This window comes from Nerophis ophidion, linkage group LG16 (genome assembly GCF_033978795.1).
Source record: "Nerophis ophidion isolate RoL-2023_Sa linkage group LG16, RoL_Noph_v1.0, whole genome shotgun sequence".
In the NCBI taxonomy this organism is placed as follows: domain Eukaryota; kingdom Metazoa; phylum Chordata; class Actinopteri; order Syngnathiformes; family Syngnathidae; genus Nerophis; species Nerophis ophidion.
In genome coordinates this window covers 41341612-41368427 of record NC_084626.1, presented here as the reverse complement: position 1 = coordinate 41368427, position 26816 = coordinate 41341612, and the positions used below count along the sequence as shown (strand labels likewise).

Here is a 26816-nt window from a genome sequence, read left to right as displayed (position 1 = left end):
CTCAGAGACACTGGCGGTCACCACACTTGTGGCCACACCCTTTCGGCTTTTTCCCCCCCCTGCTGTGCCAAATTCCGTTGACAAAAGTGCCAGGTTTACGCCACTTTCTTGCCGCACACTCTTGCTATTGGATTGGACCACACACACAAAGTACAGTGTATTATGCAGCGATCATGTCGAAAGATCGTGTTTCAAAGAGGGTCCCTTGCGAAGGGCAGGGACGGGCATCGCCACCACCCGTCGACCGGTGCTGAAGAAAGGTGCGGGGCCGACCTTCAGGTTGTACAGGTACGACCATATAATCTCACAAAAACACTAGTAACTCAATAAGCAGATAAGGGATTTTTCAGAATTATCCTAGAAAATTTGTCTAATAACATCTGAATCGCTCCCACTGTATAGTCTTTTTTTTTTTTTCTAGTCCTTCACTCTCACTTTCCTCATCCACGAATCTTTCATCCTCGCTCAAATTAATAAGGAAATCGTCGCTTCCTCGGTCCGAATCGCTCTCGCTGCTGGTGGCCATGATTGTAAACAATGTTCAGATGTGAGGAGCTCCGCAACCCGTGACGTCACGCGCACATCGTCTGCTACTTCCGGTACAGGCAAGGCTTTTTTTATTAGCAACCAAAAGTTGCAAACTTTATCGTCGATGTTCTCTACTAAATCCTTTCAGCAAAAATATGGCAATATCGCGAAATGATCAAGTATGACACATAGAATGGACCTGCTATCCCCGTTTAAATAAGAAAATCTCCTTTCAGTAGGCCTTTAAAGTCGTATTAGAATGGAAAAACAAGTTCACTTCATATGCTTGACTGTGTTTCATTGTATCTATTAAAGCAGGGGTGTCAAACTCATTTCCACTGAGGGCCACATCGCAGTTATGGCTGTCCTTCCAAGGTTGCTTGGAACAGCGAGTAATAAATGAATATGCAGTCGCGGTCAAAAGTTGACATACACTTGTAAAGAACATAATGTCATGGCTCTCTTGAGTTTCCAATCATTTCTACAACTCGTTTCAACTGGTGGTGTGCCTCCGGATATTTTCAGCGCAAAAAAATCAATCCATCAATGTTTATTTATATAGCCCTAAATCACAAGTGTCTCAAAGGGCTGCACAAGCCACAGCGACATCCTCGGTTCAGAGCCCACATAAAAAAAAAAAATGTGCCGTGCCCAAAAAACACTATAAAACATCCAAAAACTGGTAACAATACTCCATTAAAGGCCTACTGAAATGAGATTGTCTTATTTAAACGGGGATAGCAGGTCCATTCTATGTGTCATACTTGATCATTTCGCCATATTGCCATATTTTCCGCTAAACGGATTTAGTAAAGAACATCGACGATAAAATTCACAACTTTTGGTCGCTAATAAAAAAGCCTTGCCTGTACCGGAAGTATGACTGAATGGGTTGTACTTGTATAGCGCTTCTCTACCCTCAAGGTACTCAAAGGGACGGATTTTAGTGATTCAGTACAGTCAAAAGAACTGCCGATCCCATCACTATAAACCCACGGAAGTGACGGCAAGACATACTTGATCAACAGCCATACAGGTCACACTGAGGGTGGCCGTATAAACAACTTTTACGAATATGCGCCACACCAAACAAGAATGACAAACACATTTTGGGAGAACATCCGCACCGTAACACAACATAAACGCAACAGAACAAATACCCAGAATCCAATGCAGCCCTAACTCTTCCAGGCTCCATTAGGGGAGGGGGGGGGGGGGCATATTGTAGCCCGGAAGAGTTAGGGCTGCATGGGATTCTGGCTATTTGTTCTGTTGTGTTTATGTTGTGTTACGGTGCGGATGTTCTCCCAAAATGTGTTTGTCATTCTTGTTTGGTGTGGGTACACAGTGTGGCGCATATTTGTAACAGTGTTAAAGTTGTTTATATGGCCACCTTCAGTGTGACCTGTATGGCATTTGATGTGGTTGGGCTGGCACGCTGTTTTCCAAGGTTGTAGAGGACGCTAAAGGCAGTGCCTACACCAGGGGTAGGGAACCTATGTCTCTAGAGCCAGATGTGGCTCTTTTGATGACTACATATGGCTCTCAGATAATTATATTTATATAGCGCTTTTCTCTAGTGACTCAAAGCACTTTACAAAGTGACACCCAATATCTAAGTTACATTTAAACCAGTGTGGGTGGCACTGGGGGCAGGTGTTTAAAGGGTCTTGCCCAAGGACACAACGGCAGTGACTAGGATGGCGGAAGCGGGAATCGAACCTGGAACCCTCAGCTTGCTAGCACGGCCACTTTACCAACCCAGCTATGCCGAGTAACCGTGTAATACTCTTCCATATCAGTAGGTGGCAGTTGGTAGCTAATTGCTTTGTAGATGTGGGAAACAGCGGGAGGCAGAGTGCAGGTAAAAAGGTGTCTAATGCTTAAACCAGGGGTAGGGAACCTATGGCTCTAGATAAATCTCTCAGATAAATCTTCACTGACATTGCTTAACACGATAAGTAATGAATAATTCCGCCGGTAATCACAGTTTCAAAAATAACGTTCAAATTATAAAACATTCTCATGCATTTTAATCCAACCATCCGTTTTCTACCGCACTTGTTCAAGATGTCGCATTAATGGTAAGAAGTTATTTATTTATTATTGGTTAGTGTGGGGCTTTCCCTCCTGGGGGTTCTTCAGACCCCCAAGCACCGACATGAGAGCCTGTTTCAGGGTTACAATATTGTTTTATTTTTCAATACGTTTCCAGAAATAGTATTTCCAGCCCCAACCCAGTCTCTCCTCCTGGCTGCTGCTTATAACAGAGCGACAGGTGATTAGATAACAAGGCCCAGGTGGGCCATCTACGGAACTGTCGCTGCAGGCCCGCAGGCCACGCCCCCTCCACAGTTAGCTTCAGAATAATGTTATTACAAAGAATAAGAGACCTATTATACTCTAGAAATGTTGGTCTTGCTTAAAAAATGCACGTGTTTAGTTGTGTTCAGTGTTAAAAAAATATATTATATGGCTCCTACGGAAATATATTTTTAAAATATTTGGCTTTTTGGCTCTCAGCCAAAAAGGTTCCCGACCCCTGACCTAGCAAGACTGCTTTTGATTGATTGATTGAAACTTTTATTAGTAGATTGCACAGTACAGTACATATTCCGTACAATTCACCACTAAATGGTAACACCCTAATAAGTTTTTCAACTTGTTTAAGTCGGGGTCCACGTTAATCAATTCATGGTACTATAGTGCTATAGTGTTTCAGTAAAGTTGCATCCTTTTGGCACTCAGCTTCTAAAAGTTATTGCTCATCGTTCTTGTGTTCGGGGTTATAAAATAAGATCATAATTGTCCCCCAAGTACCGTATTTCCTTGAACTGCCGCCGGGGCGCTAATTAATTTAAAACTTCTTCTCACTCCGGCGCTTACCAAAGGCATGCGGTAAATTTAGGCCTGCGCTTATAAAATTGAGTGTGATGTAAGGATACCATCATGAAAAGCACATTTAATAAAAAAAAAAACGTTATTATGGTCTTACCTTTACTTATAAATGAAGTCCATGCGCAGCTCCTTCTGATCAAAAGCATTGATAACTTGTTTATAGAAGTCTTCCTTATCTTTCTTCAGTTTTAAAAGTCTCTCTGTCTCGATGGAGATCTTCTTTTATTACCTCCTTCTTCGATTGAAAGTCCAGTTTAGAAAACTTTTATTTTAGATATGTAATCCTCCATGTTAAAAGTGCAAGCGAGAGGAAAAAATAAACGATCGCTGCTTGTTGTCACTTCTTCTGCAGCCGAGTTGTCGCAAGAAGGATCACTAGCACCCTCTACCACCAGGAGGCGGGAGTCATTTAATGACTCATATTTGACACACGCAGCTACGGTATATTGATAAAACATAGCTGCTTACTGTTCTTTTTAGCATATTCAATAGCTCGGACCTTAAATCCTACGGAATAGCTCTTAATCTTCTTCCCTTTATGCGATTTCAAATGATAGAAATCAGCCTCCTCCATTTTGAAAATGATGACAGGTGAAGTGTCTCTCGTGACGTGACGAGTTTGACCCGGAGGATATTCTAGACATGCGCTAATAGAAAGTAATATTTTGCAAAACGAGTTTGAGCCGGCGGTAATTCTAGGCAGGCGCGTACTATATACCCGGCGGCAATTCAAGGAAAGACAGTAATCGTTGTCGGCTCTGACAAAGTCTGCTTGATTAGAACTCTTGTTGATGGGAAGGGATCTGTGGTTCGTTCCGCTGCGTCACGCTTGCTCATTATCTTCTCAAAATGGCTCGAAAGTCTATTATTACACTTTTGATCATATCTGTTTACACGCAAACCTTGACAGTCTTTTGGTGTCATAAATCATATATATATATATATATATTTATAATAATGGCTTCAACATAGAGGCAACTTTTTTTTCCCGTTTTACTGCTACTTTAAAAATAGTGACGTTTTATCAGATTGAGCAGAAAAAAAAATGCAAGAAGAGGCTGCCTGAGCGAGACAAATTTCAATCTGATCTGATGTGTGTGTCTTGGTTACTTGGTCTGATGTTATATTGAATAAGTAATGTTTTTGGACATAGAAATACAGTAAAATCATTTCAATCAGCTATTATTGGCAAAAGATTGGGATTTTAATGGGTATCTGCAGTTATTTTGAAACTTTGCCTATCATTCAAAATCCGTATGTAAGACAAGCACACGTTTCTTTTTTATGCATTTAAACTAGTAAAAATAATGAGAGCAAATGTCTGCTCACAATGGAGCCTACAAGAGTCACTCTATTCTGCCTATAAGGTGTTTAAAAAAAACATCCAAACACACCCATCAAGGTTTTGTAAACGTGCTGTCAGTATACAGTATATGTAATGTAGTAACATACACATACAAACCCCGTTTCCATATGAGTTGGCAAATTGTGTTGGATGTAAATACAAACGGAATACAATGATTTGCAAATCTTTTTCAACCCATATTCAGTTGAATGCACTACAAAGACAACATATTTGATGTTCACTTGGAATTTCATGGCTGCAACACGTGCCAAAGTAGTTGGGAAAGGGCATGTTCACCACTGTGTTACATCACCTTTTCTTTTAACAACACTCAATAAACGTTTGGGAATTGAGGAAACTAATTGTTGAAGCTTTGAAAGTGGAGTTCTTTCCCATTCTTGTTTTATGTAGAGCTTCAGTCGTTCAACAGTCCGGTGTCTCCGCTGTCGTATTTTACGCTTCATAATGCACCACACATCTTCGATGGGAGACAGGTCTGGACTAAAGGCAGCCCAGTCTAGTACCCGCACTCTTTTTTTACGAAGCCACACTGTTCTAACACGGGCTGAATGTGGCTTGGCATTGTCTTACTGAAATAAGCAGGGGCGTCCACAAAAAAGATGGTGCTTAGATGGCAGCATATGTTGTTCCAAAACCTGTATGTACCTTTCAGTATTAATGGTGCCTTCACAGATGTGTAAGTTACCCATGCCTTGGGCACTAATGCACCCCCATACCATCACAGATGCTGGCTTTTCAACTTTGCGTCGATAACAGTCTGGAAGGTTCGCTTCCCCTTTGGTCCGGATGACACAATGTCGAATATTTCAAAAAACAATTTGAAATGTGGACTTGTCAGACTACAGAACACTTTTCCACTTTGCTTCAATCCATCTTTGATGAGCTCGGGCTCAGAGAAGCCGGCGGCGTTTCTGGATGTTGTTGATAAATGGCTTTCGCTTTGCATAGTAGAGCTCTAACTTGCACATACAGATGTAGCGACGAACTGTATTTAGTTGTTTTAAGTATTCCTGAGCACATGTGGTGATATCCTTAAGAGATTGATGTCGGTTTTTGATACAGTACTGTCTGAGGGATGGAAGGTCACGGTCATTCAATGTTGGTTTCTGGCCATGCCGCTTACGTGGAGTGATTTCTCCAGATTCTCTGAACCTTTTGATGATATTATGGACCGTAGATGTTGAAATCCCTAAATTTCTTGCAATTGCACTTTGAGAAACGTTGTTCTTAAACTGTTTGACTATTTGCTCACGCAGTTGTGGACAAAGGGGTGTACCTCGCCCCATCCTTTCTTGTGAAAGACTGAGCATTTTTCTGGGAAGCTGTTTTTATAGCCAATCATGGCACCCACCTGTTCCCAATTAGCCTGCACTCCTGTGGGATGTTCCAAATAAGTGTTTGATGAGCATTCCTCAACTTTATCAGTATTTATCGCCACCTTTCCCAACTTCTTTGTCACGTGTTGCTGGCATCAAATTCTAAAGTTGATGATTATTCGCAAAAGAAAAAATGTTTATGAGTTTGAACATCAAATATGTTGTCTTTGTAGCATATTCAACTGAATATGGGTTGAAAAGGATTTGCAAATCATTGTATTCTGTTTATATTTACATCTAACACAATTTCCCAACTCATATGGAAACGGGGTTTCTATATGAAAAATCTGCAGACAGGAAGTTGCATTCATAAAACTGAACAGGCTGCCTGTTTAGCGTTACCAGGCGGGATGAAGTCACCTTATATGGAGTGTTCTGGTACTCATCCAGAAACATTTTGAGCTGGCTGATGCAGATGCTTAGATCGCCATCGGTGAACTCGTAGGGAATATTGAAGCCCAAAGGTCCAAACTTTCTTCGCTCAAGAGCAATCCCGTGGAACAAACACAGAGACAAGAGCAAGGACTTCAAGTGTGCTACCTGGAGAGAACAAAATCCATTCAAATTAATTCAAGAAAACAAGAAGTTTAGTTTTCCATCCATCCATCCATCTTCTTCTGCTTATCCGAGGTCCGGTCGCGGGGGCAGCAGCCTAAGCAGGGAAAGCCCAGACTTCCCTCTTTCCCAGCCACTTCATCTAGCCCCTCCCGGGGGATCCCGAGGCGTTCCCAGGCCAGCCGGGAGACCTAGGATGTGCCCTAATCACCTCCCTAGGGAGGCATTCAGGTGGTATCCTGACCAGATACCCGAACCACCTCATCTGGCTCCTCTTGATGTGAAGAAGCAGCGGCTTTACTTTGAGTTCCTCCGGGATGACAGAGCTTCTCAGCCTATCTCTGAGGGAGAGACCCGCCACCCGGCGGAAGAAACTCATTTCGGCCGCTTGTACCAGTGATCTTGTCCTTTCGGCCATAACCATAGGTGAGGTAGGGAACGTAGATTGACCGGCAAATTGAGAGCTTTGCCTTCCGGCTCAGCTCCTTCTTCACCACAACGGATCGATACAGCATCCACATTACTGAAGACGCCGCACCGATCCGCCTGTCGATCTCACGATCCACTCTTCCCTCACTCGTGAACAAGACTCCGAGGTACTTGAACTCCTCCACTTGGGGCAGTGTCTCCTCCCCAACCATGGTTCTCACCCTTTTCCGGGTGAGAACCATGGACTCGGACTTGGAGGCGCTGATTCTAATCCCGGTCGCTTTACACAGTTGAGTTCTTTACCCCTCAAAAGAGTATAGGAGTATCACCTTGTTCGAGGAAGTGATAAAATCATTTGTGAGCTTCAGGTAGGTTTTCTGTAGGTTGGCCTTGATGCCTTTGGGCAACTCAATGGTCATCTTTGTCCCATTTTGAAGGATGGACACTGGAAACCTGTTGCTGGGGAGACTTGTGAGCCACAAACGGAAATCTTTGTGCACCTGTGACAAAGGCAGTGGAGGAAGTCACTCTGACGGGGAAGTCAAAACAAAAATATTGCTCGGTCTCAACTGCCGGGTACCTTCAGGTCAATGTTCTCGATAAGGCTCTCCAGTGCCGGCATCCAACTGGGCGCAAGGTGACAGTTCTGAAAGAAGACCCACTGACCTCTTTCCATGGCAGTGCGCATCAAGGCTTCAGCCAAAGGGCCCTGAATCCCACAGAGAGCAAGAGTTAGGAACACCAAACCAGAAGTCAGGTTGAAGTCAGAATATTTTGAGTATATCTAAGAAGGAGCGTCTCAAACCTGGCCTTGGCCAAGTGAGATGGCACTCATTTTCTTGGAAAAGTGCATGGCATCTGCAAACTTGTAGAGGTCAGAGGCTGGGTCGGTGCCAGGTGACAGAACAAAGATGAGGGGAGAGGAAGGGGACGACTCCTTGAAGACCACAGACAGGTCCGACGTCTAGTTGAAAGATATCAAGAATGAGAATAAGAGCTATAGATACACACACGCTACCTGTTTTTAACTAGGATTGCCAAAGTAAATAAGTCAACCATGGATGGGATTTTTTGGGTGGTGGAGTCTTTTTTTTTTTTTTTTTCTTTGTCATGAAAAAGGGACGTTTTTGTCATGAAAAAGTGAGGTTTTTGTGGTTGGTGCACTAATTGTAAGTGTATATTGTGTTTTTTATGCTGATTTAATAAAAAACCATTTTTTATTTTTATTTTTTTTCTTTGTCATGAAAAAGGGACGTTTTTGTCATGAAAAAGTGAGGTTTTTGTGGTTGGTGCACTAATTGTAAGTGTATATTGTGTTTTTTATGCTGATTTAATAAAAAACTATTTTTTTTCTTTCTTTGTCATGAAAAGGGACGTTTTTGTCATGAAAAAGTGAGGTTTTTGTGGTCGGTGCACTAATTGTAAGTGTATATTGTGTTTTTTATGTTGATTTAATAAATTTTTTTTTTTTTTTTTTTCTTTTGTCATGAAAAAGGGACGTTTTTGTCATGAACAAGTGAGGTTTTTGTAGTTGGTGCACTAATTGTAAGTGTATATTGTCTTTTTTATGTTGATTTAATAATTTTATTTTCTTTTTTTCTAAAATAAAAATTAATAAAAAAATTCTTCTGCGGCCCGGTACCAATCAGGCCGCGGCCCGGTAGTTGGTTGGGGACCACTGCTCTACAGAAACATTATTAAAACAACAAATATATTTTTCCTTTTTTGAAAAAGCTCCAAGGAGCCACTAGGGCGGTGCTAAAGAGCCGTGGCTTGCTGATCGCCGATCTAATCCCTTCAAACCATGCCCCTTGTACACGAGCCAGTTGTGCCCCCCCCCCATTTCTGAAAATACAATTGTATTCAGGTCAAAATAATGGGGTCTTTTTCAAAGTTGATTTGAATTATTACTTATAACACATTAATAATCGTATATAAAGCATTTAACAAATTATTGCCGCCTTATCTACAATGAACCCTCAAGTTGCTGGCACAGCCACTCTACCAACCGAGCTATACCGCTCTAGTTCAGTTAAAAGGTTTGAAGTGCAGTTAAAATGATTTAAAAATGTAGCGTTTAACAGCATTACATAAAACACTATTGATGCATGTTATCATATAATTTGCATCTATTCCATCAAAGTACTTTATAAATAAGTGAACCGTGGAACGACTTGTGAGCTACAGTACCTGAGGTTCTATGAAACGCTGTCCAAGCTTGGCAGAGACAAAGTCCTGTACGCCTTGAACAAGGCAGTCGGCCCTCAGGCAGCGCAGAACTAACAACTTCTGAAAGCTGTCAAGATTAATATCCCATTCACCGGGGAGAGGCTCCCTAAACGCAGACAAAAAGGCCCAGTTTGGTACACAATGACTCCCTCTTTCAGTTCAACAGGAGAGAAAGAAGTTGTGTGTGAGTTCTGTGCATGTTTGCCTGTGAGGAAGGTTGCTGTCGAAAATGTCCTTGAAGCCTTCCAGATGTTGGTCGAAGGTGGATGCCATGTCACGGAATGTCTCCAGTCCGCTCAGGCCCAGGATGTCCTTCCAGGCGCGGTCAGACAGCCAGCTTATGGCTGGGTTGGGAAGCTCCTGGCTGGCCATGCCGCCAGATAACAGATAACGCCACTCAGCCTCACAAAAACAAAAAAAAAAAAAAATGATGTCATTCATTTGGATTACCATTTGGACTAAAAGGTGCATTTAAACTACTACTGAAAGCCACTACTACCGACCACACAGTCTGATAGTTTATATATCAATGATGAAATATTAACATTGCAACACATGCCAATACGGCCTTTTTAGTTGACTAAATTGCAATTTTAAATTTTGCGCGAAGTATCCAGTTGAAAACGTTGGCACTCATCTACTCATTGTTGAGTTAAGGGTTGAATTGTCCATCCTTGTTCTATTCTCTGTCACTATTTTTCTAACCAAATGCATGTACAGTAGATGGCTGTATTGTACTGTTTAAGAATGGCACAACATTGCTGTTTACGGCAGACGAATTGCTATAAGGTAGACGAAAAAATGACTGCTGTTGTTGTGTGTTGTTACCGCACTGGGAGGACGCTATGTCACTATTTTTCTAACCATGCTGAACACCCTTCTCTGATGATGCATTGCTGTCTGGCATGCACAAAAGTGCTTTCATCAAATGCACTAGAGTCTGGAATCTTCCATCTCTCCCTAGCATGGCCCAAAACCGGTTAATCTTTGCTTCCTGAGGAAGATTTCCTTGTTGTGTGCGCAGTTGTGCACTGCACTCTCTAAAAGCCGTATATGTTATTGTCACATGTGCATGTACAGTAGATGGCGGTATTGTCCTGTTTAAGACTGGCACAACATTGCTGTTTACAGCAGACGAATTGCTTTATGGTAGACGAAAACGTGACTGCTGTTGTTGTGTGTTGTTACCGCGCTGGGAGGACGCTATGTCACTATTTTTCTAACCATGCTGAACACCCTTCTCTGATGATGCATTGCTGTCTGGCATGCACAAAAGTGCTTTCATCAAATGCACTAGAGTCTGGAATCTTCCATCTCTCCCTAGCATGGCCCAAAACCGGTCAATCTTTGCTTCCTGAGGAAGATTTCCTTGTTGTGTGCGCAGTTGTGCACTGCACTCTCTAAAAGCCGTATATGTTATTGTCACATGTGCATGTACAGTAGATGGCGGTATTGTCCTGTTTAAGACTGGCACAACATTGCTGTTTACAGCAGACGAACTGCTTTATGGTAGACGAAAACGTGACTGTTGTTGTTGTGTGTTGTTACCGCGCTGGGAGGACGCTATGTCACTATTTTTCTAACCATGCTGAACACTCTTCTCTGATGATGCATTGCTGTGTGGCATGCACAAAAGTGCTTTCATCAAATGCACTAGAGTCTGGAATCTTCCATCTCTCCCTAGCATGGCCCAAAACCGGTCAATCTTTGCTTCCTGAGGAAGATCTCCTTGTTGTGTGCGAAGTTGTGCACTGCACTCTCTAAAAGCCGTATATGTTATTGTCACATGTGCATGTACAGTAGATGGCAGTATTGTCCTGTTTAAGAGTGTCACAACATTGCTGTTTACGGTAGACGAATACGTGACTGCTGTTGTTGTGTGTTGTTACCGCGCTGGGAGGACGCTATGTCACTATTTTTCTAACCATGCTGAACACCCTTCTCTGATGATGCATTGTTGTGTGGCACGCACAAAAGTGCTTTCATCAAATGCACTAGAGTCTGGAATCTTCCATCTCTCCCTAGCATGGCCCAAAAGCGGTCAATCTTTGCTTCCTGAGGAAGACCTCCTTGTTGTGTGCGCAGTTGTGCACTGCACTCTCTAAAAGCCGTATATGTTATTGTCACATGTGCATGTACAGTAGATGGTAGTATTGTATTGTTTAAGAGTGGCACAACATTGCTGTTTACGGCAGACAAACTGCTTTACGGTAGACGAAAACGTGACTGCTGTTGTTGTGTGTTGTTACCGCGCTGGGGGCACGCTATGTCACTATTTTTCTAACCATGCTGAACACCCTTCTCTGATGATGCATTGCTGTGTGGCACGCACAAAAGTGCTTTCGTCAAATGCACTAGAGTCTGGAATCTTCCATCTCTCCCTAGCATGGCCCAAAACCGGTCAATCTTTGCTTCCTGAAGAAGATCTCCTTGTTGTGTGCGCAGTTGTGCACTGCACTCTCTAAAAGCCGTATATGTTATTGTCACATGTGCATGTACAGTAGATTGCCATATTGTCCTGTTTAAGAGTGGCGCAACATTGCTGTTTACGGCAGACAAACTGCTTTACGGTAGACGAAAACGTGACTGCTGTTGTTGTGTGTTGTTACCGCGCTGGGAGGACGCTATGTCACTATTTTTCTAACCATGCTGAACACCCTTCTCTGATGATGCATTGCTGTGTGGCATGCACAAAAGTGCTTTCGTCAAATGCACTACAGTCTGGAATCTTCCATCTCTCCCTAGCATGGCCTAAAACCGGTCAATCTTTGCTTCCTGAGGAAGATCTCCTTGTTGTGTGCGCAGTTGTGCACTGCACTCTCTAAAAGCCGTATATGTTATTGTCACATGTGCATGTACAGTAGATGGCAGTATTGTCCGGTTTAAGACATTGCTGTTTACGGCAGACGAACTGTTTTACGGTAGACGAATACGTGACTGCTGTTGTTGTGTGTTGTTACCGCGTTGGGAGGACGGTAATGAAACTGCCTAACAATAAACCCAGATAAGAAACCAAGAACTCGCCCTCGATCATTCTACAGTTATAACGTCATTGGGCAGGCACGCTGTTTATATTGCGGGAAAGCGGACGTGGAAAAAGGCTGTCCTCACTCAGGTCAGCGCGGAGCTGGAGGGGGCGTGGCAAGTATGCCAAAGAACCACCATTACATGTTGTGTAGACTATAAGAAAGTGTTTTATATTTAGAATTTTTTATATATATATATATATATATATATGTATGTGACTCCTTTAACGCACCATATAATCTGGTGCGCCTTACATATGAAAAAAGATGAAAAATAGACCTTTCATTGGCAGTGCGCCTTATAATCCGGTGCACCCTATGGTCCGTAAAATACAGGAAATTTAACATTTGAACTGTATAAAAGAAAAATACGAGCAATGCCTCATTTACTCACCATGTCGATTTCCCCGTCGTTCTGTAGGATACGAGCACAGAGGAGGAACGCAAACATGAGTTTGTGCTTCTCGAACATGCTGCGACACACATTGCAGTAAAGGCTGAAGGTGAAATATTCATTGATGTTCACAATTCTCTTCTCCACCGTGTCTGCAAGCAAAAAGATGATCAGAGGAGGCTGTTTCTATTCTATTTATTTTCATTATTTATGAAAAACACACATGTTTACAGCGGTATATCTCCATACCTGCTCTCTCAGCATTGGTGATGCCAACCATGAAGATGCCAAGGAACCACTCCAGGGAGTACTGGTACATGGGGTCCACTTTGGACAAGTCTGAGACGCAGAAGAAGAGGATCTGTGTGCGCACAGCCACAGGAACATACTCCAGACGGGTGGCGTCAATGTCCTTTTCGGTTTCCTCCGCCACGATCACTTTGGCCTGACAGAAAAGAAAGCTTGGCTGTGTTAAAAACTCATTAACTTGAACTATTTTGCTAAAAACTGTTTCAAACGGTCCAGTATTTAAGATCACTGTGCTTCAACATCTTATTGCACATCGTTAAAAATGCAAGACGTAACTCCACATTTCAAAAAGAACAGCAGTGAAGTGAATTATATTTATATAGCGCTTTTTCTCTAGTGACTCAAAGCGCTTTACATAGTGAAACCCAATATCTAAGTTACATTTAAACCAGTGTGGGTGGCACCGGGAGCAGGTGGGTAAGGTGTCTTGCCCAAGGACACAACGGCAGTGACTAGGATGGCGGAAGCGGGAATCGAACCTGCTACCCTCAAGTTGCTGGCACGGCCACTCTACCAACCTATAGCCTTCAATATATGAAAACAAACAGTACAGTGCTAAATAACATGCATATGAATGGTAAACTATTGTATTATTTAAAAAAAACAACATTGGCGTAGAACAAGGGTCCCTAAAGTACGTCCCGCCAGCATCCATAAAAGTTTTTTTATTTAATTTTTTTTAATCTGTCCATTCTAGCCCATCCATCAATCCATGTTCTACCGCTTGCAACTCTCGGGGTCTCCGAGCCTCCATCTCCATCTTCTTCCGCTTATCCGAGGTCGGGTGGCGGGGGCAGCAGCCTAAGCAGGGAAACCCAGACTTCCCTTTCCCCAGCCACTTCGTCTAGCTCTTCCCGGGGGATCCCAAGGCGTTCCCAGGCCAGCCGGGAGATATAGTCTTCCCAACGTGTCCTGGGCCTCCTACCGGTTGGACGTGCCCTAAACACCTCCCTAGGGAGGCGTTCAGGTGGCATCCTGACCAGATGCCCGAACCACCTCATCTGGCTCCTCTCCATGTGGAGGAGCAGCGGCTTTACTTTGAGTTCCTCCCGGATGGCAGAGCTTCTCACCCTATCTCTAAGGGAGAGACCCAAACTCATTTCGGCCGCTTGTACCCGTGATCTTATCCTTTCGGTCATGACCCAAAGCTCATGACCATAGATGAGGATGGGAACGTAGATCGACCGGTAAATTGAGAGCTTTGCCTTCCGGCTCAGCTCCTTCTTCACCACAACGGATCGGTACAACGTCCGCATTACTGAAGACGCCGCACCGATCTGCCTGTCGATCTCACGATCCACTCTTCCCCCACTCGTGAACAAGACTCCTAGGTACTTGAACTCCTTCACTTGGGGCAGGGTCTCCTCCCAGACCTGGAGATGGCATTCCACCCTTTTCCGGGCGAGAACCATGGACTCGGACTTGGAGGTGCTGATTCTCATTCCGGTCGCTTCACACTCGGCTGCGAACCGATCCAAGCCGCTCAGGCAAATCATATTGTCTAAAAATGCATGTTCTCATTAACGTGACGTCATCACGCACTTTCAGTTAATTAGTGTACGAAGGAAAAAAATGGCAAAATCGTTAGGGAAACATAAAGTAGACTCAGCGTGTAGAGTTTTCAAACATCAGTGGAGATATGACTTTTTTTTTGTTCCGTGTAAGAAAAATGCAGTTTGTCTGATCTGCAATGAGACGGATTACATACATACATACATACATATATATATGTATGTATGAGTTGGGAAATTTTGTTCGATGTAAATATAAACGGAATACAATGATTTGCAAATCCTTTTCAACCCATATTCGGTTGAATATGCTACAAAGACAACATATTTGATGTTCAAACTGATAGAAAAATTTTTTTTGTGCAAATAATCATTAACTTTAGAATTTGATGCCAGCGACACGTGACAAAGAAGTTGGGAAAGGTGGCAATATATACTGATAAAGTTGTGGAATGCTCATCAAACACTTATTTGGAACATCCCACAGGTGTGCAGGCTAATTTGGAACAAGTGGGTGCCATGATTGGGTATAAAAGCAGCTACCCAAAAAATGCTTAGTCTTTCACAAGAAAGGATGGGGCGAGGTACACCCCTTTGTCCACAACTGCGTGAGCAAATAGTCAAACAGTTTAAGAACAACGTTTCTCAAAGTGCAATGGAAAGAAATTTAGGGATTTCAACATCTACAGTCCATAATATCATCAAAAGGTTCAGAGAATCTGGAGAAATCACTCCACGTAAGCGGCATGGCTGGAAACCAACATTGAATGACCGTGACCTTCGATCCCTCAGGCACTGTATCAAAAACTGACATCAATCTCTAAAGGATATCACCACACGTGCTCAGGAATACTTCAAAAAAACACTGTCACTAAATACAGTTGGTCGCTACATCTGTAAGTGCAAGTTAAAGCTCTACTATGCAAAGCGAAAGCCATTTATCAACAACATCCAGAAACACCACCGGCTCCTCTTGGCCCGAGATCATCGAAGATGGACTGATGCAAAGTGGAAAAGTGTTCTGTGGTCTGACGAGTCCACATTTCAAATTTTTGGGGGAAATATTCCACATCGTGTCATCCGGACCAAAGGGGAAGCGAACCATCCAGACTGTTATCGACGCAAAGTTTAAAAGCCAGCATCTGTGATGGTATGGGGGTGCATGAGTGCCCAAGGCATGGGTAACTTACACATCTGTGAAGGCACCATTAATGCTGAAAGGTACATACAGGTTTTGGAACAACATATGCTGCCATCTAAGCGCCGTCTTTTTCATGGACGCCCCTGCTTATTTCAGCAAGACAATGAATGCCAAGCCACATACAGCACGTGTTACAACAGCGTGGCTTCGTAAAAAAAGAGTGTACTTTCCTGGCCCGCCTGCAGTCCAGACCTGTCTCCCACCAAAAATGTGTGGCGCATTATGAAGCGTAAAATACGACAGCGGAGACTCCGGACTGTTGAACGACTGAAGCTCTACATAAAACAAGAATGGGAAAGAATTCCAGTTTCAAAGCTTCAACAAATAGTTTCCTCAGTTCCCAAACTTTTATTGAGTGTTGTTAAAAGAAAAGGTGATGTAACACAGTGGTGAACATGCCCTTTCCCAACTACTTTGGCACGTGTTGCAGCCATGAAATTCTAAGTTAATTATTATTTGCAAGAAAAAAATAAACATCAAATATGTTGTCTTTGTAGCATATTCAACTGAATATGGGTTGAAAAGGATTTGCAAATCATTGTATTCTGTTTATATTTACATCTAACACAATTTCCCAACTCATATGGAAACGGGGTTTGTACATCCTTCTTTCCCTTTTAATGTGTAGTTCTACTCGCTAAATATAGCGACAAAGTTGCTCAAGTGCATCAAAGATGCATATTTGTTTATGAGCGGGAGCGAACTGGAAGTGTCAAACCTGCATTTGTGACAAGCTTTAACGAATAATTAAATATATGGGAAACACTGGCTCCTTTTGTAAAAGACAGAAGGCGTTTTTCTTTAGTGTTGACCCAGTTCTCATGCGCCAAGAACTGAAAGGGCTTACTGAGCAAAAAGTGTTGTACAGTATTCGGTACTGACAATACTGGGGAAAAGCAGGTATTGATGTATTTTTTGTGTTTTGGTATTGACTTGTTATCAAAGTATTTATATTTTTAACAACCCCTAACTTGTCCAAAATAACAATTTTGCACTGCAGTTTTGTGTGATCTTCAGTTCCTGACCTGGATCTCGCCGGCTTTGACCTTAGATGCTTCCAACACCTGGATGAGCTCTTCATTGTCTACCGGGTTCCCCTCTGAGGAGCTGAGACGGAACAAGATCTCATCTTCAATATCTTTCAGTTCCTGCTTCATTTTGGCATTGCTGACGATCAGCTGGTTCTTTGCGGTTTCTAGCTCTGGTCTCTCTGCTGCCACCACCTGGGCTAGAAGCTGGTCTTCCAAACCGCTAGAAATGAACAAGATATACAATAAAATAAATAGCAGGAAAATAAAAAATGTCTTTCATATATATTGAATTCCTTGGATAAGAATTACAATGTTAATGAAGGAAATTATGTTTTTATGGCTGCAAAGTGGACAGTAGCAGCAAGAATAATACAAACCCTGTTTCCATATGAGCTGGGAAATTGTGTTAGATGTAAATATAAACGGAATACAATGATTTGCAAATCATTTTCAACCCATATTCAGTTGAATATGCTACAAAGACAACATATTTGATGTTCAAACTGATAACCTTTTATTTTCCCAAATAATCATTAACTTTAGAATTTGATGGCAGCATCACGTGACAAAGAAGTTGGGAAAGGTGGCAAAAAATACTGATAAACTTGAGGAATGCTCATCAAACGCTTATTTGGAACATCCCACAGGTGTGCAGGCTAATTGGGAACAGGTGGGTGCCATGATTGGGTATAAAAGCAGTTTCCATGAAATGCGAAGTAATTCACAATCAAGGATGGGGCGAGGGGTCACCAATTTGTAAGCAAATTGTCGAATAGTTTTAGAACATTTCTTAACGAGCTATTGCAAGGAATTTAGAGATTTTACCATCTACGGTCCGTAAAATCATCAAAAGATTCAGAGAATCTGAAGAAATCACTGCACGAAAGCGATGATATTACGGACACCTTTGATCCCTCAGGCATCAAATACCGACATCAGTGTGTAAAGGATATCACCACATGTTACAGGAACACCTCATAAAAACCACTGTCAGTAACTAAAGTTGGTCGCTACATCTGTAAGTGCAAGTTAAAACTCTACTATGCAAAGCGAAAGCCATTTATCAACAACACCCAGGATCGCCGCCGGCTTGGCTGAGCCCCGAGCTCATCTAAGATGGACTGATGCAAAGTGGAGAAGTGTCCTGTGGTCTGACGAGTCCACATTTCAAATTATATGTGGAAACTGTGGACGTGGTGTCCTCCGGAACAAAGAGGAAAATAACCATCCGGATTGTTATAGGCGCAAAGTTCAAAAGTCAGCATCTGTGATGGTATGGGGGTGTATTAGTGCCCAAGGCATGGGTAACTTACACATTTGTGAAAGCACCATTAATGCTGAATGGTCCATACAGGTTTTGGAGCAACATATGTTGTCGTCCAAGCAACGTTATCATGGACGCCCCTGCTTATTTCAGCAAAACAATGCCAAGCCACGTGTTACAACAGCGTGGCTTCATAGTAAAAGAGTGTGGGTACTTTCCTGGCCCGCCTGCAGTCCAGACATGTCTCCCATTGAAAATGTGTGGCGCATTACGAAGCGTAAAATACGACAGCGGAGAACCCGGACTGTTGAACGACTGAAGCTCTACATAAAACAAGAATGGTAAAGAATTCCACTTTCAAAGCTTCAACAATTAGTTTCCTCAGTTCCCAAACGTTTTTTGAGAGTTGTTAAAAGAAAAGGTGATGTAACACAGTGGTGAACATGCCCTTTCCCAATTACTTTGGCACTTGTTGCAGCCATGAAATTCTAAGTTAATTATTTGCTAAAAAGTTTATGAGTTTGAACATCAAATATGTTTGTGGTGCATTCAACTGAATATGGGTTGAAAAGGATTTGCAAATCATTGTATTCCGTTTATATATACATCTAACACAATTTCCCAACTCATATGGAAACGAGGTTTGTAGTTATTTTTATTGGGCTTCTCACATCAGGAATTTGTTTGGCACACAGGATGCAACACTCCCTGCTTAATTGGGCCCTTGGCTACTAGCCAAGGACAAAACAGGTAGTAGAGTGAAAGTATCAAAAGTATAACAGTACAAAAACAATCTAAAGTACAGTAGGGAAGGGATTCTTATTTCCCCATCCATGGGTGGCTCTTGTATCATGTATCAAGATACATAAACATATACAAAACCCAAAACCGGTGAAGTTGGCACATTGTGTAAATGGTAAATAAAAACCAAATACAATGATTTTCAAATCCTTTTCAACTTATTTTCAATTGAATAGACTGCAAAGACAAGATATTTAACGTTCGAACTAGTAAACTAAGTTATTTTTTGCAAATGTTAGCTCATTTGGAATTTGATGCCTGCAACACGCTTCAAAAAAGCTGGCACACGTGGCAAAAAAGACAGAGAAAGTTGAGGAATGCTCATCAAACACTTATTTGGAACATCCCACAGGTGAACAGGCTAATTGGGAACAGGTGGGTGCCATGATTGGGTATAAAAGCAGAATCCATGAAATGCTCAGTCATTCACAAACAAGGACGGGGCGAGGGTCACCACTTTGCAAACAAATGCATGAGCAAATTGTCGAACAGTTTAAGAACAACATTTCTCAACCAGCTATTGCAAGGAATTTAGGTAAATCACCATCTACGGTCCGTAATATCATCAAAAGTTTCAGGGAATCTGGAGAAATCACTGCACGTAAGCGATGATATTACGAACCCTCGATCCCTCAGGGGGTAGTGCATCAAAAAGCGACATCAGTGTGTAAAAGATATCACCACATTGACTCAGGAACCCCTGTCAGTAACTAGAGTGTGGTGCTATGTCTGTAGGTGCAAGGTAAAACTCTACTATACAAAGCGAAAGCCATTTATCAACAACACCCAGAAACTCCGTCGGCTTTGCTGGGTCCGAGCTCGTTTAAGATGGACTGATGAAAAGTGGAAAAGTGTTCTGAAGAGTCCACATTTCAAATAGTTTTTGTAAACTGTGGACGTCGTATCCTCCGGACCAAAGAGGAAAAGAACCATCCGGACTATTATAGGCGCGAAGTTCAAAAGCCAGCATCTGTGATGATATGGGGGTCATCCAAGTAATGTCTTTTTCATGGACGCCGCTGCTTATTTCAGCAAGACCATGCCAAGCCACATTCTGCAGGTGTTACAGCAGCCTGCAGAAATCCCTTATGTTGTGTTACGGTGCGGATGTTCTCCCGAAATGTGTTTGTCATTGTTGTTTGGTGAGGCTTCACAGTGTGGTGCATATTAGTAACAAGTGTTAAAGTTGTTTATACGGCCACCCTCAGTGTGACCTGTATGGTTTATTGGCGTTCTGTACTTCGTCCGTGTACCACCCCGTACAGCGGCGTTTTAAAAAGTCGTAAATTTGACTTTTTGAAACCGATACCGCTAATTTCCGATATCACAGTTTAAAGCATTTATCGGCCGATAATATTATCGGACATCTCTAATTTCTAGAGAAGGGTTGAACAAATGAACCTTTTAATAGGGACCCAACCAAGTTTTGCATTGAATATTGAACAAGCAAGGCTTATATAACTTTATAACGACATGCAAAATCGAGTTTCAAATAATAATAATTATAAAATATCCATGGCATATCAAATAAAGTTTGAATACAAATTGAGTGCCTCTTTTCTATTTGCAGCCTTCTGAGGTAAATATCAAAATAAACTTTTTCCACAGGCTAATAATACATTTGAAAATAAAATAACAATAATGAATGAATCATTGTTATTTTATTTTCAAATGAAAAAAATAAAAATAACAATAATGAATGAATGAATGAATCAGGGGCTTCACGGTGGCAGAGGGGTTAGTGTGTCTGCCTCACAATACAAAGGTCCTGCAGTCTTGGGTTCAATCCCAGGCTCGGGATCTTTCTGTGTGGAGTTTGCATGTTCTCCCCGTGAATGCGTGGGTTCCCTCCGGGTACTCCGGCTTCCTCCCACCTCCAAAGACATGCACCTGGGGATAGGTTGATTGGCAACACTAAATTGGCCGTAGTGTGTGAATGTGAGTGTGAATGTTGTCTGTCTATCTGTGTTTGCCCTGCGATGAGGTGGCGACTTGTCCAGGGTGTACCCCGCCTTCTGCCCGATTGTAGCTGAGATAGGCGCTAGTTCCCCCCGCGACCCCGAAAGGGAATAAGCGGTAGAAAATGGATGGATGGATGGATGAATGAATCAGACATTCAAGCCTTGAAGTAGCAAGAGAAAGTGCATGAATAAAACGTTAATTATTGCTCAATTTGCTACACTGATTTGCTTTACCACTGAATATGGAACAAGCGATACTTATATAACTTAATAGTGCAAAATCAACTTTCAAAAAAACATCAATGGTAAAATAAATAAAATGTAAATAAAACATTTAATGCCTCTTTTCTGTTTGCAGCCTTCTGAGGTAAATATCAACATTACATTTTTCCACAGGCTAATAAATCTTAAAATAAAATAACAATGAGATCGGTGGGGTTGGGGGTGGAGGGCGGGGCTAGGTGGTAGTGGGGGGGTGCATATTGTAGTGTCCCGGAAGAGTTAGTGCTGCAAGGAGTTGTGGGTATTTGTTCTGTTGTGTCTATATTGTGTTACGGTACGGATGTTCTCCCGAAATAGTTTGTCATTCTTGTTTGGTGTGGGTTCACAGTGTGGTGCATATTTGTAACAAGTGTTAAAGTTGTTTATACGGCCACCCTCAGTGTGACCTGTATGGTTTATTGGCGTTCTGTACTTCGTCCGTGTACCACTCCCTACAGCGGCGTTTTAAAAAGTCAGAAATTGGACTTTTTGAAACAGATACCGCTAATTTCCGATATGACAGTTTAAAGCATTTATCGGCCGATGATCTCGTCAGTCCGATATTATCGGACATCTCTAATTTCTATAGTTTAAGACTTGAAAACAGCACTGCATGTCAATAGTGGCTACAGTTTCGATGCTATAGAACAGGGGTAGGGAACCTATGGCTCTAGAGCCAGATGTGGCTCTTTTGATGACTGCATCTTGCTCTCTGATAAATCTGAGATGACGTTGCTTAACACAATAAGTAATGAATAATTCAACTTGTAATCACAGTGTTAAAAATAATGTTCAAAATATAAAACATTCTTATGCATTTTTAATCCATCCATCTGATTTCTACCGCACCTGTTCAAGAAGTTGCGTTAATGGTAAGAAGTTATTTATTTATTATTGGTTAGTGTGGGGCTTGCCCTCCTGGGGGTTCTTCAGACCCCCAAGCACCGACATGAGAGCCTGTTTCAGGGTTACAATATTGTTTTATTTTTCAATTAAGTCTCTCAGTTGCTTTCCGGCAATAGTTTTTCCAGCTCTAATCCAGTCTCTCCTCCTGGCTGCTGCTTATAACAGAGCGACAGGTGATTAGATAACAAGGCCCCGGTGGGCCATCTACGCACCTGTCGCTGCAGGCCCGCAGGCCACGCCACCTCCACAGTTAGCTTCAGAATAACAATGTTATTACAAAGAATAAGAGACCTATTATACTCTAGAAATGTTGGTCTTACTTAAAAATGCACGTGTTTAGTTGTGTTCAGCGTTAAAAAAAAATATGGCTCTTAGGGAAATATATTTTAAAATATTTGTCTCTCTCAGCCAAAAAGGTTCCCGACCCCAGCTATAGGTCTTAAAAATGATTTGGAAACGGGCTGTATTTTGCTTGACTACCTCTTGCCTAAATTCCATTGGGATACTCTCCAGCTCACAGAGGACCGAGAACAAAATAAGCGGTAGAAAAACCAAATGTGTATTACCTCGGGGACAGGGTAAAGTTGATGAGGGTGACTTTAGTGGAGATCTCTGGAGAGTAGTGCGGGTTGGGTAACTTGGTGGTGATGTAGAACTTGAAGCTCTTGTGATAAGGGATGGTAGAATCGCCCAGCTTCAGCTTCAAGGTGCCTTGCTCTTTAAATGTCTGAAGGGGGCAAGGAAGTGAGTTCATCAGGGTCTAGGATGGTCAGACAATATATTGTAGCTCTATTGAAATATTCACCTGCTGTAACAGTACGGGTTCTAAAGCGGGGTCCAGCTCTTCTTCCACATTCTCAAGTAAGCAGGGTTTACCAAAGCGGATCGCATTATCGAGACTGCGTAGGAAATCTCGGTCGCTGAGCTTTATAATCTCCAATCCACTGTCCTTCTCCTGAATGATAAAGCAAGACAAGTAAGGTTAGAAGAAATATGGAATAGTGCAAGCGCTAAGTCGCTTTTAGGCTTTAACCCAAAATAAACCATACATTTGGGGCTTGATCTACTAAGAGCCCTATTCAATCGACAATTTTGCTTGTACAAAGCGGCTTCACCATGGAAACACTCATTACCTCCACATTCATGTCATTATGTTCCCCACTTCTTGTCTGCAATGGGGTTGAAAAAACAGGACACAACTATAATACACATTTTCTGCAATATATAATCGCAATCTAACTATTTTACATAATGTAAAGAAATGGTAAATGGGTATCTTTCATCTCCGTAATATCGCTAAAATTCGCTCCATTTTGTCCACTAAAGACGCCGAGATCATTATCCATGCGTTTGTTACGTCTCATCTCGACTACTGTAACGTATTATTTTCGGGTCTCCCCATGTCTAGCATTAAAAGATTACAGTTGGTACAAAATGCGGCTGCTAGACTTTTGACAAGAACAAGAAAGTTTGATCACATCTTAAGTGCACTGGCTTCCTGTGCACTTAAGATGTGACTTTAAGGTTTTACTACTTACGTATAAAATACTACACGGTCTAGCTCCAGCCTATCTTGCCGATTGTATTGTACCATATGTCCCGGCAAGAAATCTGCGTTCAAAGGACTCCGGCTTATTAGTGATTCCTAAAGCCCAAAAAAAGTCTGCGGGCTATAGAGCGTTTTCCGTTCGGGCTCCAGTACTCTGGAATGCCCTCCCGGTAACAGTTCGAGATGCTACCTCGGTAGAAGCATTTAAGTCTCACCTTAAAACTCATCTGTATACTCTAGCCTTTAAATAGACCTCCTTTCTAGACCAGTTGATCTGCCGCTTCTTTTCTTTTTCTCCTATGTCTCCCCCTCCCTTGTGGAGGGGGTCCGGTCCGATGACCATGGATGAAGTACTGGCTGTCCAGAGTCGAGACCCAGGATGGACCGCTCGCCTGTGTATCGGTTGGGGACATCTCTACGCTGCTGATCCGCCTCCGCTTGAGATGGTTTCCTGTTGACGGGCCTCTCGCTGCTGCCTTGGATCCACTTTGAACTCAACTCTCGCGGCTGTGTTGGAGCCACTATGGATTGAGCTTTCGCAGTATCATGTTAGATCTGCTCGACATCAATCAATCAATCAATCAATGTTTATTTATATAGCCCCAAATCACAAATGTCTCAAAGGACTGCACAAATCATTACGACTACGACATCCTTGGAAGAACCCACAAAAGGGCAAGGAAAACTCACACCCAGTGGGCAGGGAGAATTCACATCCAGTGGGACGCCAGTGACAATGCTGACTATGAGAAACCTTGGAGAGGACCTCAGATGTGGGCAACCCCCCCCCCCCTCTAGGGGACCGAAAGCAATGGATGTCGAGCGGGTCTAACATGATACTGTGAAAGTTCAATCCATAGTGGCTCCAACACAGCCGCGAGAGTTCAGTTCAAGCGGATCCAAGACAGCAGCGAGAGTCCCGTTCACAGGAAACCATCTCAAGCGGAGGCGGATCAGCAGCGTAGAGATGTCCCCAACCGATACACAGGCGAGCGGTCCATCCTGGGTCCCGACTCTGGAAAGCCAGTACTTCATCCGTGGTCATCGGACCGGACCCCCTCCACAAGGGAGGGGGGGACATAGGAGAAAAAGAAAAGAAGCGGCAGATCAACTGGTCTAGAAAGGAGGTCTATTTAAAGAATAGAGGATACTTTTCTAAACAAAGGGGACCACAAAAAAATGGCATTGTTGGTTTTATTTTAACAAAAAATTTTAGGGTGCATTAATCATGTTTCTTATTGCAAGTTAGTCCTTAAATAAAATAGTGAACATTCGAGACAACTTGTCTTTTATTAGGAAGTAAACAAAGAAAGGCTCCTAATTAGTCTGCTGACATATGCAGTAAAAAATTGTGTCATTTATCTACCTATTATTTTGTCAACTTTATTAAGGACAAGTGGTAGAAAATGAATTATTCATCCACTTGTTCATTTATTGTTATATCTGCTTACTTTCTGTTTTAACATGTTCTTTCTACACTTCTGTTAAAATGTAATAATCACGGCGTAGCTCGGTTGGTAGAGCGGCCGTGCCAGCAACTTGAGGGTTGCAGGTTCGATTCCCGCCTCCGCCATCCTAGTCACTGCCGTTGTGTCCTTGGGCAAGACACTTTACCCACCTGCTCCCAGTGCCACCCACACTGGTTTAAAATGTAACTTAGATATTGGGTTTCACTATGTAAAGCGCTTTGAGTCACTTGAGAAAAGCGCTATATAAATATAATTCACTTCACTTATTCTTCTGTTTTTTGGATATTTTACATTAGTTACGGGTGATACCACAAATTTGGGTATCAATCCGATACCAAGTAGTTACAGGATCATACTAAGGTCATCATTTAAGTCCTCGTGTCCAGGGACGTATTTCCAGAGTTTATAAATATAATATATATAAGGTGGCGACTTGTCCAGGGTGTACCCTGCCTTCCGCCCGATTGTAGCTGAGATAGGCGCCAGCGCCCCCGCGACCCCGAAAGGGAATAAGCGGTAGAAAATGGATGGATGGATATATATATAAAAAAAAAAAAACGAAAAAAGATTTTGTGATGCTAAAAAAAACATCAAAGTATTCAGAGTAGTATCGACTAAATACGCTCCTGTACTTGGTATCATTATAGTGGATGTCCGGCGTGGATCCACACATGGCGTTTGTTTACACTGTGACACCGGTGAGCTATTTTATCCTCCTACGGTGTGTAGTGAAGCATCATCTTACAGTGATAATGGTACTTGTAAGAAACTTACTTTATTTGTCGTCATGGAGGCGAGGATTAGTGATTTAGAAGTAGCTAAAACACTGCGGATGTATGTTAGCTACTAGCTAGCCTGCCATGTTTTAAAGCACTTCTTTCTGAGGGCGATTCAGTGTTATAGCTTCAACTTTATCATTAGTTTTTAAGCCAAAATGCGTCCATTCTCCCTTCTTGTATACACACTGTGTTTGTTTGTAGGTACTCTGTGATTGTGCACTGCCGAACATGCTTCTCTGCTCTTAAAACCAGCAATGTTACGACATGATGGGGTACTTTTTAGAGGCGGGTTCGTACCGAATATGATTCACTAGTATCGCAGTACTATACCAGTACCGGTATACCGTCCAACCCTGGTAAAAACAAATGGTACAGTTAATAGTACAACACACCATGGTTTTGATCCAGGAGTTGGCTTGTCCTTGGGGATCAATGAAGAGAGCCCAGCGGAGAGAATACTGGGCAATCACACCGTTCTCCACTGAAAGATTGTCCTTAGGCAAACCTGACAGCTGTTAACAATATGATAGCTGTGAGAGAAAGGAACGGTCCGGAAGAGTAATCCAAAGAAATTCTGACCTGCCACGAGCGGATCTTGACAGGATCTCCGAGGGTGGACATGAGACTGGGTGCATTAGTGTGAGGAACACTGAGTTCCTTGAATAACTGCAGCCACTCATCTGACATGGCAGCTCTGTACTCTCCCTGCACACATAAAATGTTGCAAATGATGAAATATGTGTCAAAATGTATGAGCAATGTATTTTTTGGGAGGGGCTTACAGTGAAGGGTCCCATGTAGGCCACATAGCCTGCAGACAGTAACACATCACCTGAAACGTTATTGACCATGTATTCCAGATGTTGCACAGTATCTTTCCAACGGGTTTTCTCATCCGCCAGCCCAGCTATAAGCTGAAGGAAAATATAGCATAATTAATACGGGACAACCAGACCAGATGTTTCCTTATACT

At 42.4% G+C, this 26816-nt stretch overlaps 1 protein-coding gene across 1 annotated transcript in view; it reads right to left on the bottom strand.

Moving 5' to 3' along the window:
• The window catches only part of dnah1 (dynein, axonemal, heavy chain 1), a 172912-nt gene that overhangs the window by 25030 nt on the left and 121066 nt on the right, over positions 1-26816 (bottom strand). Inside the window, exons 58-71 of the mRNA XM_061875243.1 lie at positions 26626-26757; positions 26423-26548; positions 26236-26355; positions 22852-23001; positions 22613-22773; positions 16848-17073; positions 13051-13246; positions 12802-12953; positions 9587-9783; positions 9343-9487; positions 7958-8116; positions 7733-7861; positions 7482-7652; positions 6529-6708 (exon numbers count right to left, since the gene is read on the bottom strand). Of these exons, the coding sequence (XP_061731227.1) occupies positions 6529-6708; positions 7482-7652; positions 7733-7861; positions 7958-8116; positions 9343-9487; positions 9587-9783; positions 12802-12953; positions 13051-13246; positions 16848-17073; positions 22613-22773; positions 22852-23001; positions 26236-26355; positions 26423-26548; positions 26626-26757 (2244 nt within the window). The remainder of the gene's footprint in view (positions 1-6528; positions 6709-7481; positions 7653-7732; positions 7862-7957; positions 8117-9342; positions 9488-9586; positions 9784-12801; positions 12954-13050; positions 13247-16847; positions 17074-22612; positions 22774-22851; positions 23002-26235; positions 26356-26422; positions 26549-26625; positions 26758-26816) is intronic.